General features: G+C 41.4%; 1 protein-coding gene across 3 annotated transcripts in view; it reads left to right on the plus strand.

Moving 5' to 3' along the window:
• LOC125457055 (gamma-taxilin-like) overlaps window positions 1-21,380 on the plus strand; it is an 85,988-nt gene that overhangs the window by 27,844 nt on the left and 36,764 nt on the right. For 2 of the 3 annotated variants that reach the window (XM_059650390.1, XM_059650391.1), the window contains exon 2: window positions 15,586-15,898. In XM_059650390.1, coding sequence (XP_059506373.1) covers window positions 15,586-15,898 — 313 coding nt within the window. Of the gene's footprint in view, window positions 1-98; window positions 128-15,585; window positions 15,899-21,380 lie in introns of those variants that run through there. The other variant, XM_059650392.1, reaches the window with a different exon arrangement.

Genomic DNA, 21,380 nt, shown 5'->3' on the forward strand with positions numbered 1-21,380 from the left:
CATTTCATGCAGGCTGAGCGATTTCCTTTTTAAATGTTTCAGGAATGAAGGCATTCTAATTAACCAGAGAACAGTGAAGGATTAACCATATTGCTGTAATTGTGGAGTCACATCTAGGGCAGACCGGGTAAGGATGGTAGATTTCCTTCTGTAAACCACATTGGTGACTCTGCTGGGGCCTACACTGGGGAGACCAACACCTGTGCCAGCCTCCTTTTTGGCTGGAGTGTTGAGAGGTCTGTTGGAGCATTGGATGCCACGGGGGGAAGAGGGAGAAAGAAGGAGCAAGAGGGACTGCTGTCAAGGAGCAAAGTAAATTTCAAACTGATATGAACTCTTTTAAACATTTTTTTGTACAGGATACATTGTGCAGTACCATTGTTACACTGGCAGCTCCTTTTCATAGCTTGAGCATGATGTTAGCTTTCTCTGTTCTTTTAACCTTCTACTCGATCTAATCTTTGACATCCATCCAAGGAGTCTGGATTTGTGAGGGCCACCTTTTTGTCTTTGTGTGAATATATTTGATTGTTCTTGGATGCCTCCTCCACTTGAATTGAGCTTTACTTACTTGTAACTACTTCAGATCCACTTTTGCCAAATCACACCTCAGCTTTTCGAAATGAACCTTTTCCCTGGTTTGAAACTTCTATTCTCACTGTCTTCATTATTTTCCATAACTACTGTGAATCTTCGCAATTTACTGGTATGATCAGAAATTACTAACCCACTGACAACCTTTCCATCGACCCAGATTCATTCATTTATACTAAGGCCCAAATTGCCCTTCTTTTGTTACACTTACTGCGTACTAGCCAAAAATAGTTCTCCCTCCATGCAGTTTCAGAATTCTGTGCCCTCCAACATTTATAATTATCCCAATATCTGTTAAGATAGTTGAAATCCCTTGGAATTACTTCTGCATTTTCAGCAGATGGTCTGCGGATTTGCTCGTGTCTCCTTTTGACTCTTTTTGGGATCCATAGGTACACTCTACACAGCATGATGGACTACTTTTGTTCTTCAGTTCAATTTGTGGGTCTTCATTTAATGACCTTTCCAGCATGTCATAATTTCTCATAGCTATGATTATTTCTTTTATTGATATTCCTTTAATGTATTTCTTCCTATTTATCCATTTCTTTGTTCCCAATGAAACAGTAATCTTTTGATCACAATTTGGTTATAGTAGAAGCAGATCGAAAGCACTAGGATGGTGAAAGCGTTTTTGGTAAACTTTTTGTGCCTTTGCTTTATTATACAAAGAGGAAGCTCCTTTTGCTTAGGAACAGTCACCTGAATCTGCTGTGCCATTCATTGTGATTAGTGCTGATTGCCTGTGTCAGCTACACTCCCCCTCTCCCCCCCCCCCCCACCCCCAAATCCCTAGGTTGCCCAAGAGAGTGAAAGAAGACTCTGCCAGCTTTGACTATAGTATCAACTGTGCAGCCACAGCCCCATTGTGCTGAATCATTCTAAAGATTCCCAAACCCCTGAAGGAATGTCTCCTCTCAATCCTACATGTTGGACTCCTTTATTCTGAGACTGAGAGTCATGTTCTAGATTTCCTAGTCAGAGTATGTTTACCCTGTCAGTCTCCTTGGTAATGTTCCAGTCTGATCAACCCTGATTCTTCTAAACTCTAGTGCGTACAGACCCAATTAATTGAGCCTGTTATCATAGGACAGCTCTGTCATCCCAGCAGTTAATCTAGTGAACGTTTGCTGTATCTCCTCCAGGACAAATATATCCTTCCTGGATATGGAAACCAAAACTGTACATATCATTCTTGGTGTGATCTCTCAAAAGCCTGATGCAGTTGTTAGCTCAACTTCCTTGTTATTTGCAGTTATTTTTATCAATCTACTCAGACATGTTATGATACACTTCTCGAGTAGGTGGGACTTGAACCAGGGCCTGTGGAACATTTCTAATGTGCCAAAGAGCCCCAGCCCTTGTTATTGTATCCCAGTGTGAACTTGTGTATTTTCATACTTTAAACAAATTCTGCTTTTCTGTCCTAATTACCTTGTTGCCCACTTTCTTCACCACCTATATTTCGGTGCAGTCTCTTTGAGCCCTCCTCACAGCTTACATTCCCACTGAGCTCTGTATTTTTAGCAAGCATAGACACACGATTCACGACTTCTTTATTTAAGTTGTGAATGTGGATTGCAAGTAGTTGTGGGCTCACTGCTGATAGTTGTGGCATTCCCCTGGTCGGCCTGTTGACTTGAAACTGTATAATGTATTCTAACTCTCTTCCCCTGTCCATTAACCAGTTCCCCAGTCTTGCTACTATAGTGCCCCAGCTGCCCAAGTACTTATCATTCATACATCCTGTCGTTGTTGTACCTTGTTGAATGCTATTTGAAAAGAAGTTGGAGGTAGCTGTGCAGTGAGCAAAAGAAAATCAAAATCACATAGTGATCTCTTTGAGACCAGCTACGTTATGTTTTCACGGTTTTCTTGGAAGCATCTAAGACAGAACACATCTGATTATTCAGTCTTATACTAAATAATTTGTGCGGCATTTGGCTTAAGATATGGGGTGGTTCACATGGCTGTCTAAACGACATAGTTAGTATCTGAAAAACGATAACATTTCAACTATTTCTTATGAGGTTATGAAAAAATATTTAGTGGTGTATCTTTGATAACTGTAAATAATCTTTAAAATTGGCAGCTCAGGAAGGAAGTAGATTGATATTGCTGTCAACAAGGAATTGAAACCTGTTGTCTACTAATTTGCAATTTATCATGCAGATGTTGGGTCTTTTCTAATAGTCTCTCATTTCAATTTCTGCCTGTGGGATCGTCACCAACATATTATGAGCAGAGATGGAAGCCAATCCGTACAGACGTGGAACATGATAGCAGTGTGCTACTAAAGTTGGTTTTTGACATTGCCCAGAGTAGTATCTAATTGTTACAGTGACAAGACCTTTTTGTTTCATTTATATAAACTGTTAAAGAATAGAAACACCTTTCCTCAATTCCTGTTTTATTCAATGTTTGGTCTCCTGTCTGTGTAGCTTCTTTAACTTGACGTTGCTGTTAACTCTCTTGTGAAGAGCCTGCGGAGATGTTGCAATTTTAAAGGACATTGGTACATATTGAAAGGGGAGAAAATGCTGATTGGCATACTGTGTTCTTAGCGACTGATTACGTAACTTATTTGTGGCACCTAATAAGAAAAAAAAATTGCCCAATTTTACATGAAAGAAACGACACCAACCTCATTGGAGTAAGCTGGGGCTTATCCAAGTGAATTTTTAATAGTGTGCTACTTCTTGCTAACTGTCAAACTGAAGCATAGTGTTTACAACAATAAAGATACATTCCTTAAGATTATGTCTGTTGTTTCAGACTTGAAAAACAATATATGTTCTATAAAAGATTTCCACCATTATCCTCCTCAATCCCATTTTACTTTTGCTTTGACTTTATTTGGTATTGAACTCACTTTTTTAAACCTGCATTTCCAGGTTTAGATTGGTGCCTTTAGTAAGGCTTCTCCAGTCTGATTGGTTAAGGAGCAACTTTCCCTGTTCACACTGATCCTAGTTCCTCTAGAGGACACCACATAATTTTGACTAATTTATAGTAAGGTCCAGGGAAAACATCCGTAGAAAGTCTCTGGACGAATGCAAGTATAATGAGCAGCTAATGCTGTTCATTTTCTACTGACAGGATAACATATGCATAATAGCAAGCACCCCAGTCTTGTTAAGTTTAATTGAATAGAGCTTGTGGAATGCAGACTGAGTTACTTTGCCTGTTAAGAGGACAAGGCACATTGCGTATGAAGAACAAGCAGTGTAGTATGACGAAACAGTTAAGGTGATTTCAGAAGAAGTTGTCTATGCGCTGAGGGCCTTAGACCATCTAACCACTTGAAGCCACAATGGCCTGCGCTATCTGTAGCACATTTTGGCTCTCTTCTGAGTTGTGCTTCAGGAGGAGTTAAGTTGCCAGCTGTGATGTGTGATGTTTAGCATTGTTAGAGATGTGAGCTTCTGATCTTCTGTGGTATTGGGAAGAAACGGCTGCATTTTAAAAAGGGAGAAGCAGAGCTCTTTAACGGTCAAACAATATTCCTGCATTCATGGATGTTTTGCATCACTTTTTTTTGTAGGTTGTAGAGTTGTAGCACAATTGGAGTTTTCAACACTGGGACAGAAACATGGATACACTATTAAGATTATGAAGGGATGAGGCTCAGAGCAAATCTGAGGAGCTTGCTGGCCTGCTACCATTCCTGTCTCCTGTTAGAAATGCATCTGATACTTGTATGTCAATCAAAGCTCCCTGGGGGTTTGGGGAGCTCGCACCAATCTCCAAGGCCCTAACTCTGCCTTTGCAGTCTCTTCAGCAGTTCTTACCCCTTCCCACAGGGAGACAGTTCTCTGTATTTATTGAGGTGAGTATGACCATTTGGGGTGTTCTACCCCTCTCTTTCAGGTGTCCCACTGAAGTTCTGGGAACTTGGAGGATTTTTGAAAATACAAATTGAAGATAGTTTTGATCAATTTGAAACAAATGAAGAGCCGTGTCCACTTGATCAATTTCTTTTTATTCATTCCATGAGATGTGGCCGTCTTTTGTATATATCTGATTGCCCTCAATGGTGACGGTGAGCTTTCTTGACTTGCTGCAATCCATTTGGCATCAGATATCCCACTCTGAGAAGCAATGGCGAAGTGGCAATTCTGCAGTGAAAACTCCGGTGTTTTTCTTAAATACCAAGTATCACCCATTTTGGACTCAGCAGTTTATAGCTGCAGATAAAGTTCATGCCTCGGTTTAAATTGCAGGATCAGCTCTGAGTCTTTGCTTGTTTGTCGAAGGCCACACTGTAGTTCGAGTGGATGCAGCAAGGATGTGCCCCGGTGTGAAGATTCATCCAGAAAAGATGATCTCTTGCAAATGTAAAAATGTGCATGAAGGATATCACATTGCGTACGGAGCAGAACTTAAGTTTTGCCAAGCAAGAGAGCAATGCAGGCACTTCCCTGACCAATCAGGGATAATCTGCCTGGTTTCAAATGCAAATAAAGCAATTGTCTGTCAATTCTCGTTACAGTTTTCATGGCAAAACTTCTATCAGTCAGAGTCCGCTTGCAAACCAGAAAACCTCCCTTAACAGTAGAAATGCTGGTTTTCCCTCTAATTTGTATTCTTGCAAAATGTCCTAATGTATGTAAGACCAAAACCTTTGATAAGATGTGTTTTCTGTTTGGTGATGCATTGATTGCTGCATGACAGAGATCACTGGGACTGATGCCCAGAATTATTAGTCCAGTCCTTTTCTCTTTGCTGATTTAAAGCGTACTGAATTATGTGTAGCTGGAAGGCATTACAGGGAATTCGCTTGCACTCTATGCTGTAATGGATACGGACAGACTGTGGGGGGCTTAGGTGGTGTCTGCTTCCATTGTGAATGTGTACAAGTGTGTAAAGATTGACTCCAGATTTATCTTCTGATTTCCTGGGAAAGAATCCTTATTGCTGACAGGTGAGGAGATGCTGCTGCTGCTGTAGCCTGAAGTAGGAGTGTGAAGGAACTTGGAAGGAGGTAGCTTCCTTTATTTACTTTTGCCGATCTCCAGTTTTGGGGGAGGAGAGGGGAAGGAAGAGTCAACAACATTGACATCAGTGAGAAGACATTCACAACTTCTGTTGTGAAGAAGGGAGAGGGAGAGATTTGTTTTCAGCACTGAGGAGGGTACTTAGGAAAGTGGGCTATGGCCTCTTACTTGGAGGTGAGAGGAAGAAAGAAAGCAAAAGCTGGGAGATGGCACTTGAGGGTGTATAAGTGTGTGTCTTTCCCTTTCCCATTGTCTGGCCCAGGACAGCTGAAGCTGCCTGTGGAAAGGCTTCTTTCTTTTCAATAGGGGGATCTAATAGAAAACTGTGTGGATGGTTCCAGCTGCCCCATAAGATGGCACCTCCTATCCAAAGCAACCAGGAAAATCCACTACCAAAGACTAACAATAATTTCAGGTTGATACATCCCTCCGATGCCCAGTAACGAGCCATATTTAGACTACAGTCCCCACCTCTGAATCTCCTTTAATCCCTCTTTTATACCCCTGTCTCCCTGTCCCTTACTCTTTGAGCAGCATCACCCCCAGCTGTCCAGAGGATCGAGGTGACCCTACATAAAGCTCCCTCCTAGCAAGTTTCCCTTAGTACGCAGGGGCTTTGACACTAAGGGTGTTGCTCATATCAGTCTCAGTGCAACAGAATGTTGCTGATTCATAGACTTGGAGACTTCCTGTCATTTCTGCAAACCGGACCAGTGAGTGTTTCATATTTACACAGGATGGTTGAGGTTACAACTCCTCCTTCATTACCTGAAGTGGTTACTCCTTAAGTTCTGGCTGAATTTCAAATCAGGTCTCTTGATCTTTGACCACCCAGTGCAGAGGAGAGTGGGCACATAAAGGCCTCCTTGTGAGACAGCTCCTGGGCCTTGCCACAGTCCCTGTCAGCAGATCCAGGAAGTAGACAGTTATTCTACATAATAAAATGTGAGGCTGGATGAACGCAGCAGGCCAAGCAGCATCTCAGGAGCACAAAAGCTGACGTTTCGGGCCTAGACCCTTCATCAGAGAGTTATTCTACATGACTGCTTTTTCACGTCCAGGTATACCTGAAAAATGAACATGCAGTGTCTGCTGGTACTTCAGCCCTTCCGTAACCAGTGGGGACTGGAAGGACTGGAATGAATCATCAGCCCTGGAAATATCACCTTCATTTTGTCTCCTTTTACAGTTTCTTTTTGTTACAAATATTAAGGCTGTCAGATTCAAAACTGACATTTGGTTCCTCTTTAGTCTTACTTTATAGTTTGAGTAAAAGAGATTGGCTAACACTAGCTTGGGTTAGGAAGTATCTGTTTGTCATGTGCAACTCTGTAAGTAGATATAAATGTGTGTGAAAGATTAGCTCCAGTTATACCCTCCACTAACTGGCCTTCTCACAGCATGTCACCCTTCACCTACCACCTCCATCCTGTCATGGCCACTTCTGTTTTAAATTTGACTTAAATTTCCAGTCCTCCCAGTCCCTTCCGGTGTTGGCCAGCCTCTCTGTACGTGAGCCGATTTCTAATTTGAGGCCCAGTCTGCTTCGCTCCCTGTACTCGCGCTTGAGTCAAACCAGCTCCCTCACCAGCGAGCTGCTTTACAGGCAATCTCCCCACAACATCAGTTTGTGATTATTTAGCATCTTTGACATTGTTGAATCTTCCAGTGTACTTCACAAGTTAAACTAAATTTGATGTTTAGCCGTAAAACTAGGATAATTAACCGGTAGTTCACTTAGAGGGAAGTTTTAAAAAGAGGGGCGTTAGAATTCCAGGCTATTTTATGTGCAGAAATGTGACTCGTATTTTTCCTAAAACAACAACTTTGTAAAATAATTGAGTTAGTTGAAAGGTATGATCACATTTTTAATGTCTCTGGTTGCAGCATCTGATCAAGGCCACTTAAAATTAAAAGTTCTTCTGGTGTGGAATTGCTGACCTCTTGTCTTTGTATGACTCCCGATATTTAGTCTTTACTGGTTTGGATCTGCCAGCTCCTGAAACTAGCATAGTGAGCACCAACCCCAAAGTGAACATGTCCATTTTCCAAGGTCAGCATTAAGCAGAAAGGAGTCTATCAAGTTTTGATAGATCTGGTAAGTTAACACGAGTTGCAACAGGCTACATGAGAAGCAATGAATGCGAGTTTTAGAACTTAGAGTGCTATAATGAGTTTAAAGGATGCTGTTCATTCATTTGGTGTGGTGTGGTGTGATGTGAGTGTATGAGTCCAGTGCATACACTATTTGCTGATCAATTTGGTGACACTAACACTAACACTAGACAACAGCCCAAAATACGCTATCGATCCTGAGCCACCTAAGGGGTGTTTGCTGATGTTAGATTCTTCAATTACATCACAAAAGGAGGCCATTCAGCTGAAGGTATCCATGCTGGCTCATTGTAGATCAGTCCAGTGTGTTGCATAATAGGCTTTTTGTTTGAACTTGAGTGCAAATCTGATTTTCTTTTGAAACAATCAACTATGTTAAATATGCTAAATAATCGCAAAACTCACTTGCATATGCTCAAAGTCAGTACGTGTCGGGGGGGGGAGGTGGTGGGAAATGTTCTCCTTTGTTCGCTGCTTGCATCTTTTGCCCAGAACCTTAAATTTGCCTCCCCCAGTCCTTGTATAATCAGTAAATGGGAACACTTTTCTTTGTCTACCTTTATCTAAAGCTGTCTCATTCTTGTATACCCCAATCACATGCCTTCTCAATCCCTTTTACTCCAAAGAAGGCAAGCCCAGCTTCTCCAATCTCAGTCTTGCAGGCACCTGTATCACTGAAATAAAGGAGAGGAACTCTGCAGTAAGACAGGTGGATGAAAGACACTGTTGATAGAGACCCCAGGTCTGCAGCCAGACAGACTTGTTTATTTGCACAAAGTGCTGGATGTTACTCAAATTTTTCATGTTTTTTTTAATTGAAGCATTGTACCAGTCTGGTCTGCAGCTGCTACTTTGCAATGACATTTGCTAGTGTTGCAATGTAGCAGTAGTGTGGGTGAATGAGTCAAATCTCTGCTAGTGTAGACATGAATATATACAGATCAGACAGCTTTAAAAGGGATTCAGTAGGTAGTGTTCTCGCCCGAATCAGAAGATTGTGGGTCCAGTTACAGTCCAAAATCTTGCAAATTCCGTTTAGTTCATTGCTTTGGTGCACTGAGAAAGTGCAGAATGAGATGTAGTCCTGTCTGTCCCCTCAGGCAGATGGATAGGACCCCACGAGACCCCATTTTGGAAGAAGAGCAGGGGAATTCTAACCATTTATCCTGACCAATCTTTATTCACTTTCCAGCACCACTGAAGCGGTTAATTTGGTCATTATTTCATCTTTTTGGAGAGGTGTGTCTTGCTGTACTCACATTGGTTGTGGTATTTTTAAACACTTTTATTAGCTGTGAAGTGTTCTAGGAAGCCCTAAGCTCGTGAGCGTGGTTGTAAAAGTGATCTGTTCCCTGACAGCCCCGCACACACTCCCTTGGCTATCCTGGTTATGAATTACTGGAGGCTTTGCCAGCACCTAAGGTGTAGGGCCTAGCTTGAGCTGCTGGCTGATTTGGGATGGGCAGTAGTGGTACCAGACACTGCAGGGTTCTCCCAAACTGGTGGGTTACAATAGTGGAGGTGGAGAAAGGTGCAGTGACCGAGTGTCTGCAAGGCTTGTTGGCCATTTTGGAATCTCAAAGGATGGCAAGTTTGGCAGTGAGGCTTTGGTACTGTATGGACAGGGCAGAGATCAGGGTTCAGGCAGAGTACTCTGCATGATTGAGAACAGACTGGTAATGCTTTCAAGGAAAATGGGAGAACAAAAAAGCGTGGAGATGGAAGAGAACTCCCTTTAGCTATGCATCAGCTGCCTGAAGGTGAGTGGCCTGTGCCTTGAACTGTTTTTCATAGAAGCACAGAAGCGTTAAAAGCAGCAGATCTTCTGGCTCGTAATGTCTGTGCCAGCGCTCTCCAACAGCAATTTAACTAGTTCCTCTCCCTAGCCGTGGTCCTGTAATTATTCTGTCTTCAGATAATTATCCAGTTCCTTCTGAAAACCATAATTGAATTTGCCTTGACCAGATCTGTGTTCCAGATCTTAACTCAGTGCAAGAGAAAAGTTTTTCCTCATATCAAATTGGGTTCTTTTGTCGATCACTCACTTATTAATTGAAATCCCAAGCTCTGCAATGCAGTAAATCACCAAGGTCAACATGAGAAGACCAGCTTGTACTATCAGGTAACCTAGTGTGTTTCTTTTGTATTTGAAGGTACAGACTTAATCATTGACTCTTGTTCAGGCTGTACTGTAATGGTCTAGTTATTCTATAAATCAGTACGATGAAGGAGCAATACTAGGGCGTATTGTTTCGGCTCTCCCATTCGATGGGATCACAGCTGATCTGATAATAATCAACTTTCTTGTCTTTTCCCCATAGCCCAGGATTCCCTTACTGATTAAAAATCTGTGTGTCTTGGCATTGAATATACTTAACAATCTAGCCTCAAAAGCCCTTTGTGGTAAAGAATTCCACAATTCACTGCCTTCATGTGGTTTCAGTTTTCTAAAATTGGAGATATCCAAGCCTACTTTGAACGTAACACAGCATCTACAATTAGAAGATTGTAAATATCCAAATTGAAGACCCAGTTTCGTGACCTTGACTTTGCTTTTTTTGAGTGGTGGGAAATTTGTTCAATTAATTAGTAAAATAGCTCTCGCTTACTTTGCAGTCATTTCTCTTAGGCAGAGGATACTACTGACGACCAGTGACTTGGGTGATATTTGTAATGCAGAATTAATATTATAACAATTAGTTGAGATCTGTGCTAAACACAGGTATTATCCAGCAATTTTCCAACCACAATTTTTGACAGCTAGACTGATCACTTTGTGTTCAGCTGACATACTCCTTTTGTTTTTAGATAACTAATTATAACAGTAGATTGTAAATCTGCAGTTGTTGTTGTTTGGCTTTACATTGAAATTATTAAATTTGTGTTGTAATTACTAAATTATTTTGGGTCAGTTTTGGTTATTGAGTCTTACAAAAATATTGCATTCAAAGCAACAGTCAGCATATTGTAAAAGACTTCTGTAAAAGCCACTGTTAAAGTCATGGTGTCTGTGTGCTCTTTAGTTGTGTGTATTTTCCTGTGTTGTTATTGATTCATATGGCATGAGTGTTGCTGGCCAAGCCAGCACTTATCTCCTATTCCTAGTTGTCCATGAGAAGATGGTGGCGAGCTGCCTTCTTGAACCATTGTAGTCACTATGGTGTTGGCACACCCACAATTTCATCAGGGAGGGAGTTCCAGGAATTTGACCCAGTGACAGTGAGGGGCCGGCAATTTATGATAGACCACTTGGAACGGTGTGGAACTTGCATGTGTTCATGTTCCCATGTATCTACTGTATTTGTGCATCTTGATGATATTAGTGGTTGTTGCTTTGGAAAGTCCTGATTAAGGAGCCCTGGTGAATTTCCTCAGTCCATCTTGTAGATGGCACACATTACTGGTCCTAGGTGTCAGTGGTAAAGCGACTGAATGTCAGTGATGCCAATCAAGTGGACACTTTGTTCTTGATGGTGTCAAGCCTCTTGAGTGTTGTTAGAGCTGCATCCATCCTAGAGTACTCCCCACTTACCTATCACACTGCTGACTTGTGACTTTTAGATGGTGGACAGGCTTTAGGAGTGAGGAGCTGATTTGGTCACTGCAGTATTCCTAGCCTCTGACCACCATGTTTAGTTCCCCAGGATGTTGGTAGTGCAGGATTCAGTGATGGTAATGCCATTGAATATCACAGAATGATTGTTATGTTGTCTCTTGGAGATGGTCATTGCTTGGCACTTGTGTGGTGTGAATGTTACTTGCCACTTGTCAGCCCAAACTTGGATATTGTCCCGGTCTTGCTGCAAATGAACGTGAATTGCTTCAGTATGTCAGGAGTCGCAAATGGTGCTGAACATTGTTTAATCATTGGCAAACATTCCCACTTCTGACTTTATGGTGGGTGGAGATTGTTAATGAAACAACTCAAAGTAAATGAGACTAAGGAACTCCTGCAGAGATGTTCTAGAGCTTGGATAACTGACCTCCAACAACCACAACTTGCTTATGTGCCAGGTATGACTCCAGCTGGTAGTGAGGTCTGTTTCGAGCAACACATGCACACACGCGGACAGTTCTGCACTGATCCATGTTTGCTGGGGCTCCTAGATGCCACACTCTCTCAAATGCAGCCTTGATATCAAGGGCTGTCAATTTCACCGCAGCCCTGGAGGTCAGCTCTTTTGTCCATGTTGGAACCAAGGCTGTAATAAGGTCAGGAACTGAGTAACCCTGGAGTAATCCAAACTGGGTGTCAGTTGAGTGGGTTATTGCTAAGCAGGTGTAGTATGACAGCATTTCAGATGGCATCTTCCATCACGTTTATTAAGTATGGAAAATAATGATGAAGCTGAGACTGGTGGAGTTGGATTTGTCCTGTCGTTTGTCTACAGGACATTGCTGGACAAATTTCAACCTTGCTGGGTAGATGCCAATATTATGACCACATGGGGCAGTCAAATGCTTGAAATGAAGGCAAATGGTGCCCAGGCATCCCCTGCTTCCCACCACACGCAGACACCATCACCACCACCAGTTTTGGTTTCATTTCCCTCACTCCTGTGAGGCCTTTCCATTGTGGGTGACCCTCCATGGCTTTCAGATTGACCCTTGCCATGTAGCTTGAGAGTCATATGTTTGTAATTGACCCATTAGTTGGGTGTGTGGTTATTACTGATGAAAATGCTTTACCGCACTTAGCTGCCATGATTTTAACCCAGCAATTTATTCGTTCCAAGTCATGGATTGCAGGGGAATCTTGCAAGTGGGTGGTGTTCCCATGGAGCTGCTGGCATTGCCCTTTGAGGTGATAGAGACCATTGGTCTTGAAAGTGCTGTCGAAGGGGTCTAGTCAAGTTGCTGCTGTGAAGGCGCACACTGCTGCTTCTGTGCTCTGGTGCTGGTGGTGGAGTGAGTGAATATTCAAGTTGGTGCATTGTTTCCATTGAAGGCTGCTTCCTTGCTCCATGTTGATGCTTCCAAGTTGACTGCAGGATTAATTTATGTCGGCACAATGCCAGAACTAATCTCCATGTATCTGTGTATTCACTCCGTTCTATTTCCCCCGCCCCAGTTCCCCACTAAGTCAGAAGGCTCCTGACAACCCTGTCATTTCACACATTTGCATTTTGTAGTCATTGCTGGGGTTAACTCTGGTTATGTTTTACTTGAATTGGCATTCCCAGCTTAGATTTTCTCCCCACTGATCTACAACAATTTAGTACATGACAGTCTATGAGGAAACCTGCAGTCAAGTGGCATCCCCCTCACCCTACATCTAATTAGCTCAAATGACTACTCCATTGGATTTGATACTGAATTGAACCAGTTGAGCTCTGAGCTTGATTAGATCCGTATGAGTATTGTGGTTGAGTCTCTCAGCACTCTGCTCTGAAACAGAATTAGAACATCAGTGTGTACATGTTAACTTCCCTACTGTTACTGCCAAATCAACAGTAACTGCTCCCACCGTAGCTACTCAGCTCTGTGGCACTGAATTAAAACCATGTGAATTTTAAAACATGTTTGAGATTGCAGTTGTCACATAAATACCAGGCTTATATTGTGTACAGCAAACTGTGGTGAATTCGAAGTCTTTCTAAAAAAAAATGCATCAATTGCTACAACCTCCAGTATCAGTGTAGATGTGAACCCCACTCAAGTGCCTTCTACAAAAGGAGTTACAGTGAGAGTGAGATTGCAACAGAATTTGGGATGTTGACAGGACCGGCGGTAGAGAATTTGACAAACTGCACCAGAATACACAAGTAACAATGGTAATCCCGGATGTTGAAGATCTTTGTTGACTGTGTGTGGGGGGTGGGGGCGTGGTTACATGTGTCTACGGGTTTATTTTGGGAGAAAACCATTTTTGTCACATTTTGCAATTTTTCAAATAGGCCTCTGCAGTGCAATGTAAATTTTTAGTTTGAATATAATGTAAGGAGGCTTTGTGTTGCTTGAATGTGTGGTAAATTGCCTGTCATAAGGAGAGAGGTAATATATTTCAACAAGATAATTATCCATGGTACCATTTTTCAATCCCACTGGTTCTGCTGGACAAAACTTGGTGACTTGGTTTCATATCCTGTTCAACATTCTGAAGCAGGACAAGGCAGACTAAAGCTTCCTTCTGGTTGCTAATGTTACTTAGTAAGTGAAACAGTCTACTCAGCATTGGTGTTGGTTATCTGCTTTATTCTCAGTAGGATAATCTTTGTTTGGTTTATCATTTTGAAGAGTGCCTAAGATGTGTTTGTTTTTAAAAATTGAATCTTTTAAGTGGCATTCTCAGAATTCAGAAGATAACTTATTTCTCTGAAATCAAGGTGATGTGGATGCAACAGGTTTTGGGATAGTCTTTTCAGTTTTTGTTCCTCCATTAGTGTCGTTGTGCTGACTCCTACTGAATTGCAGTTTAATAAGGTGCTGATGACTCAGGGCAAATTGCCACCATGATCAAGTATGAATTTAGTCCTTTCCGAACGATTGCACAAAATTTGCTGGAGATCTGTGGTGTGCGGCCAATTTTATGGTGTTTTGGTCCCATGAAATTGTGTGCGTGCGCCACAATGATATTTTCTAGGGCTTCTGACTGTTCAGTCACAAATAACAAACAGTTTTCCTGTCTTCACCCCAATTAAAAACAACAAAGTCACAAGCCATACTGATCACTTCGGCCACTTGCGCCATCAAAAAGAAAATTGGCCCCTGTGGACTTTATAACTTCAACATGTTGCAATTTTAAATTCTTCTTTTTCGTTCCACTGAGAGTTTGACCTTTAAGTTGCAAAATTTTCGTAGAATAACCTGAAGGAGCAAATGCTTTTCTGCGTTTTAAAAGCAATCTGTACTCAGTTCACAATGAGACTCTTTCATAATAACCTGTTTTCTGTCTTTATTTAGGTAATATTAGAGTGTAAGATTTACTATATAATACATATTTTAGAAGGTGCAGTTGTTTAGTTTTGAGACAATGCAACAACCAGTTTTAGTCTCCAAGATACATTTGTGCATTCTTAATTTATTTGGCTATATTTACAATTGATATTTCATGGGTTTGGAGTTGTCACTTTTGTAGATTGTAAAGAGAATGCTGATTCTATGGAACAATGGGAACCGAAGAAAATTCTTCTGTTCAAGAATCAAAAAAAATATAATTTAAGGTAGCAACCCCCGAGCGAGCAAGAGAGAGAGAGAACAAGTAGAAAGGCCAGGTTTTGTTGTTGAGGCTTCAGTCTTTCCTTTGTACAGTGGCGAAGTACTTGTCTCAAACCAAAATAAAACTACAAGTCCAGTCTAAATATTTACTTAGTGATACAAAAGCTCACTTATACCTGCATATAATTTTAATTCATTTGCTTGTTTTATAACTTGCTTAAAAAACAAATAAGTTAATTTGCAATTCCTTCACAGATGAGATTAATTTCTAACAGGGGATAGGGGAATGTATTTGTTCTATTTTGATGTTTTATTTAACCCAAATTGGACTGATGGATGATTTAAAAACAACCTGAAACTGTTGAGGCTTTAGTAGTATTTAAAGCCAGGTTGAGATAATGGTTAATATTTTCCAGTCTTTTACCATTAAACATTTCATTATCCTAAATCCAATGTCACAGTCATCTTTACTTTCAAATTGCTTGGCTATTAAATGTTATAATTGTTATTCCGTTATACTTGGTGTCCATTCGTTTCTGATTCTCCCACCTTCCTTTCCATTCATTATTTGGTTTCTTTCAGATTTTTTGAAATGCACTAGGTGGTGTTTTTAACATTCAGAACACTGAATCTGCAATAGTGTACAAACTAAACATAGCTAGTCAAAAACAACTTTCTCCCCTATTCCATTAATGATGTCGTCTTCTTGTTTTACATGCAGTTTCGAGGTGAAACCATGGAAACTCAGGAGGTTTGTGGACTGCATGTAGCTTCTAGAGGTTTGTTGGTTGATGGCGCCTGCACTGACTCTGCTCCTGTCCTCCATGCAGTGGATGCCACTGCTAAAATAATTGAAAACGCTTGCAACTTGCATCCGGCCTGCTACACCAGAGAGAGTGGACTGCTATCTGTCTCATCCGCCTGTGTCATGTTGGAAACAAGAGGAGAGATACCTGGCAGTGAGGATATGCGAATGGACCCTGCTGGGGGAGAGCACCATCTGCTTTTGGATAAAAACAAAGAAAAGGCTCTCGGTGAGTGTTCCTGCTGCCTCTATTGCTCACTTGAAATCAGGATTTCATCAGGTACTGTTGCCGACGTTATTGCAAGTGCTAACTGGAAGAAGCAAGACAATCGAATGAAATGAAGATACTGATTGGGTTAAGACTGTAAAACACATTATGTGGTAATAGACTAGAAAAAGATTAAATCAAATAAAGAAAGAAAGGAAGGCAAACAGAGCACTGACAATATTAGCTAGCATTTTATTGTATCTACCATATAGTAGAACTCCCCAAGGTGTTTCCCTAAATAGGTTGCAGGAAAATTGACACCCAGCCAGAAAGGAGAAAATTATCATGCAGGAGTGTGAGATTTATCTTGAGGCCCATCAGAAACTGGAAAGAAGAGCAAAGCGGTTAAGGAATATGGTTCCAGTGAAGTGAACAAAGACAGCTGGAATCTTTGCTATTAATAGTGAGGTGAAATATCAAACAGATCCCAATGTAGGGATGGACACTAAGGAAAACACAGAGATAGAAGGCAGAAATTGTGAAGAAAGTATAGAATAGGAGACAACCAAATGCATGTAGTTTTGAAATTCCACCTTTTGGAGATGTACTTTGCCTCATTTCAAGTCTGTCATCCTTTTATTCTGCTATTCCTGAGCCTTGCGTTAGTTATTGGTGAGAGGGCAGCTAACCTTGACCGCTGCGTTTAGGCTCTTAAGTTTAAAAAGTGGGTATAAAATTTGTTAGGTACTAGTTTAATGACCATTTCCATTTTGCCCTTTTACAAGGAGCTGGTGTCTGGAAACTGAGAAGCAGCATAATTCAGAAATCTAATTGGGATCCGAAATCTCAAGCCACTCATTTTTAAACCTTTACCTTAATTCCACGGTGTTGATTCAGGTTTCCCTCAGTCTTTTCAAACGGATTTGTAATTTGGAAAATCATCACTTTTTTTTTGATAGCTTTTGCCAGAACCTCTGAACCGCCTCCCAGATTCCAGTGCTACTAGACTGTTTTCTCTTGCTAGAGCAGGTTTTTAAAAATCTCAATACTGAGAATGTAGGCACTGCCTGGAATCCTGTCCAATTCCTAATCGTCACCTTGACTTCTGTCCCTGGCATGAAAATACTACCAACACATTGGACAAATACCCAGAATTTTGACCCCGCCACACTGAAGCTGCAATGAATATGTAACGGTCAGGACGGTGCATGATTTGTAGAGGAAATTAGAGATTGTGTACCTGTGCATCTGTAGATTTGGAAGGTGCTAAAGATAGTACTCACTGTAGCTATGGTACAGTTGAAAGATTGAGTTTTTTGAGCTAGTGTTTGGAGCACCGGTCACTTTTTCTTGGATGACTCTCAATCAGAAGTATGGGTGTGTAGGAACTGAAGTGTGTCGGAACCGAAGTGTGTCATTCAGCCTGCCATCCTGCTCCACCATTCAGTTAGAGCCTGACCGATCTGTGAATGAATTCCAGCCTTTGTTCTCTGCTTCGTGATTTGCCCGACTGTTGCAGTTACGCTTGTTAAAAGAGCGGGTCCAAGTTATTTGAAAATAGCAAATTGAACTCCTCGAGCCATAGTCATGCAACATTGAAACAGACACTTTGGTCCAACTAATCCAGACTGACCATGTTCACAAACTAAACTAGACCTAACTGCCTGCGTTTGGCCCATATCCAAACCTTTCCTATTCATGTAGTTACCCAAATGTCTTTTAAATGTTGTAACTGTACCTGTATCCACTACTTCGTCTGGTAGTTCAGTGCACACATGAATCACTGTGTTTTTTAAAAAAAAGTTGCCCCTCATGTCCTTTTTAAATCTTTCTCCTCTCAAATTAAAAATATGGCCCTCTGTTTTGATTTCCGCACTGTAGGGATTCTATGATCTGTGATCTAACGCCTCCACCCTCGGGAGAAGACCTGTGCTATTCATCTTATTAATGTGCCCATATGACTTTATAAACCTCTATAAGGTCACCCTTCAACCTCCTATGCTTCAGTCAAAAAAGGAATAAGACAGAACATGAGGAAACCTTTGGATAGTTAACCAAACACTGCCATGTGGAAATTGCACAAATCCATTAATAATGATACTTAGAAAATCACAATGTGATCAGGCAGGGCCAATGTGGTTTTATGAAAGGAAAAACGTTTAACCAGTTAATTACAGATTTTTGAGGAAACTAACAAAGGAGCAAAGAATATGAATATTTGGAAAACAACATAGAAAGGTTGTGTTAGAGGGAGGGAAAAGCTTCTCGAAAATAAATGTGACCTTGTCCACTCGGACAGGAAGAATAGAAAAATGATATACTATGTAAATGGAGAGACACTGCAGAACCCGGACGGTACAGAGGGATATGGTATCTTGGTAAGCAGCATTCCTGTTAGTCCTGCACAGTTTAGAGGGAATATTGGTGATAAGTACATGTATCACAAAAAATTAGTTTGCAGGTTACAGCAAGTGATTAAGTAGCAAATGAAATATTGACTTTTGTTGCAAGGGGAATGGACTGTAAGAGCAGGGAAATGCTACAGCAGATGTACAGGGCCTTGGTGAGACCACATCTAGAGAACTGTTCAATTTTGGTCTCCTTTATTTTATACAGGATATAATTGCCTCAGCAGTTAAGAGGAGGTCCACTTGACTCATTCTTGGAATGAAGGATTTAGAATGTGAAGAAACTTTGAACAGTTTAGGCCTTTTCCTGTGGAATTTATAACAATATTAGGTGATCGTATTGAAATGGAGAAGATCCTGAGGGGATTTGTTTGGGCGTAGGCTGAGAGGATGTTTCCCCTTGTAGGAGAGGCTAGAACTAGTGCACACGTTATCGTAGGTTTTGCTGATAAGACTGGGTAAAGAGAATTTTTTTCTCTCTTTCGATTGTTGTTCTGTGGAAATCTTTTTCCTAGAAAACAATGGAGACTAGGAGTTTGGATTTACTCGAGGGTGAGGTAGATTAGATTTTAACAGACAAGGGAGTCGTGGATTATTTGGGGTGTGGGGAACAAAAAAAGGTAAGTTAAGACCATGACTGAATCAAGCATATCTAATCAAATAGCAGTGAAGCTTTGAAGAGGCCAGATGGCGGCCTCTCCTGTGTTCCCTTTTTCTGTACCTGATTTGGACCTTCTCAGTGATGGACAGGCTTCGAGGAGTCAGGATTTGACCAGTTGCTGTAGAATTCCCAGCCTCCACAACATTCATGTGGCTGTTCCACTTGACTTCCTTATCAGTGTGGTTGCCAGGATGTTGATGGCGAGGAACCTGGTGATGGTGATACCATTGAATGTCATGGAAGTGTGGTTAAACCATCTCTTGTTGGAAGTGGTCAAGGCATTACTTGTAACTTAGCTCGAAATTGCACACTGTGTAAGCCCTGTTCCATGTGGAAATGGATTGCTTCACTATCTGTAATAATGAAAATTTATCAGTAACCGACACCAAACATCCCCACTTCTGACCTTATACTGTAGTGAAGATCATTGCTAAAGCACTTGAGTGGGGAGGGGCCTGCAGTGCTGCCCTAAGGGTGTCATCCTGAGGTTTTCTAGAATGGAAATGATTTACTGCCATTTAAATGTAAATATCCTTCTGTCATTATATGACTCGAACTATGGGAAGAGTTTCCCCATATAATACTGAGCTGTTTGGAACATTGTTCTTAGTTCTGCATTTGAGCTAATGAAGTCTGGAGCTCAGTGATCCTGGCTTAACTCAAACTGAGCCTTGGTGATTAATAGATTAATTGACAGTTCAACTCAACTATTTTCTAATTAAGCATTAATGAGAAGATTAGTTTTCACCTGTTTCTTGTGGAGAAGACATGGCTGGTCACTTTTACACCCTGGTTGGATGCGAGTGTTGCAGTTTGTACTGGAGCAGCTTATCTGGAGATGCATCTAGGTTTGGAGCACAGGACTTCATTGTGCGGTAAAATTCCCCTGAGTTGAATCCCAGAAGATCTGCCCACAAATTCATGCTTAGCAGGTATTTATGATAGCCAAGGACACCATATTTCCGCATGCTTGCCCTCTCTTTAGCCTGATAATCAAATGAAAGCACAGTACAGGCAGCCCCTGGGTTGTGAATGGATTCTGTTCCCGTGTCTGTTCACAGTTTGATTTGTGCTTGTCAGAACACAGCGCAGGACAAACCAGCCGTTCATAAGTACAGGCAGTATTCGCCTGTTGGATATTTAAAATTGCAGCCCATAAAGGATCCTGTTCGTAAAATGTAGCACCCCTATGAAGAAGGAAATGTATGAGATAAGTTTATTCAAATTGTTGTTACCTTATTATTGCCTGACTTTGTGAAATGCCAGAGATTTTCATCTAGAAAAGTCAATAGTGTAACTCTTTTGCCCCTTTAGAGTGCCCACTTTCTGCATCATCCCACATCTTCCACTTGCTATGTCAACTTCTCTCCGCCTGATCATTCTTTTAATTGTAGCCATTTGGCAGCAGAGAACTTGAGCTTTGCTGGACAAAAAGCTGTCTTGCACTCATCAAACTATTTGTATCACAATTGTCCATTTCTGAACTGCTCAATGTTCTAATCCATCCCATTTTATCATAGAAGGGCAGCAGGAAACATAGAATCCCGAGTGTGGAAGCAAGCTCTTTGGCCCAACAAATCCACACTGACCCATCCCCGTATAACCCACCTAATCTACATATCCCTGAATACTATGGTCAATCCATCTAGCCTGCACATTTTGGGCTGTGGTAGGAAACCCACACAGACATAGGGAGCTTGTGTAGAATTGAACCCGGGTCCCTGGCACTGTGAGACAGCAGTGCTAACCATTGAGCCACCATGCCGCCCCAAATACAGCTGTATTGTCATGAGAATGTCCCCAGTTCAAAGGTGAGATTTGGTCTGCACAAGGGCTTGTGAAATGGGTCGGTTCCATGCATGCTGCATTGAATGGGAACCTCTGTGACTAGTCATGGTGAGGTGGGTGAAGTAGATTATTCCGTCTCGCTGCCTGTGACACATAGAGTCCTTAGAATGGAGCTATATCAGTCTATATCAGATTGGCCAGTCAAGTTAATGAAAAGTTGCTCTTGCTGATGGTCATTGAGTGCATTCTGTAATCTGGATACTTCCTCTGAGTGCTGGAGCCTTGATGTCTTGTTTAACCGTGAACTGATCTTCAAAGCCAGGTCCTTTTATTGAAGATGGTTAACCCCTGAAATTCTGCCTTACTCCCCCACAGCTCCTCGGCTTTACAAATAGGCGCATAAAGTTCAAACCCGAGGACAGCGCAAAATCATCATAAATCACTGGTGTAACCCAGCTTGAGTATCGTAGCTAATTGTAAACAGTGTGTTGAGCAGTGTTAGAGGAAATTCACTGGATTAACTACAGTGATAAAGGTTTTATTGATGTAGAGAAACTTGATTTGCTCTCTTTAAAGCAGAAGAGGTTGAGAAGAGATTTAATAGCTCTTTGAAAGGACTTTATTTGTGAATAATGAGAAACTCCGT

Source organism: Stegostoma tigrinum, chromosome 12, assembly GCF_030684315.1.
Source record: "Stegostoma tigrinum isolate sSteTig4 chromosome 12, sSteTig4.hap1, whole genome shotgun sequence".
Lineage (NCBI taxonomy): Eukaryota > Metazoa > Chordata > Chondrichthyes > Orectolobiformes > Stegostomatidae > Stegostoma > Stegostoma tigrinum.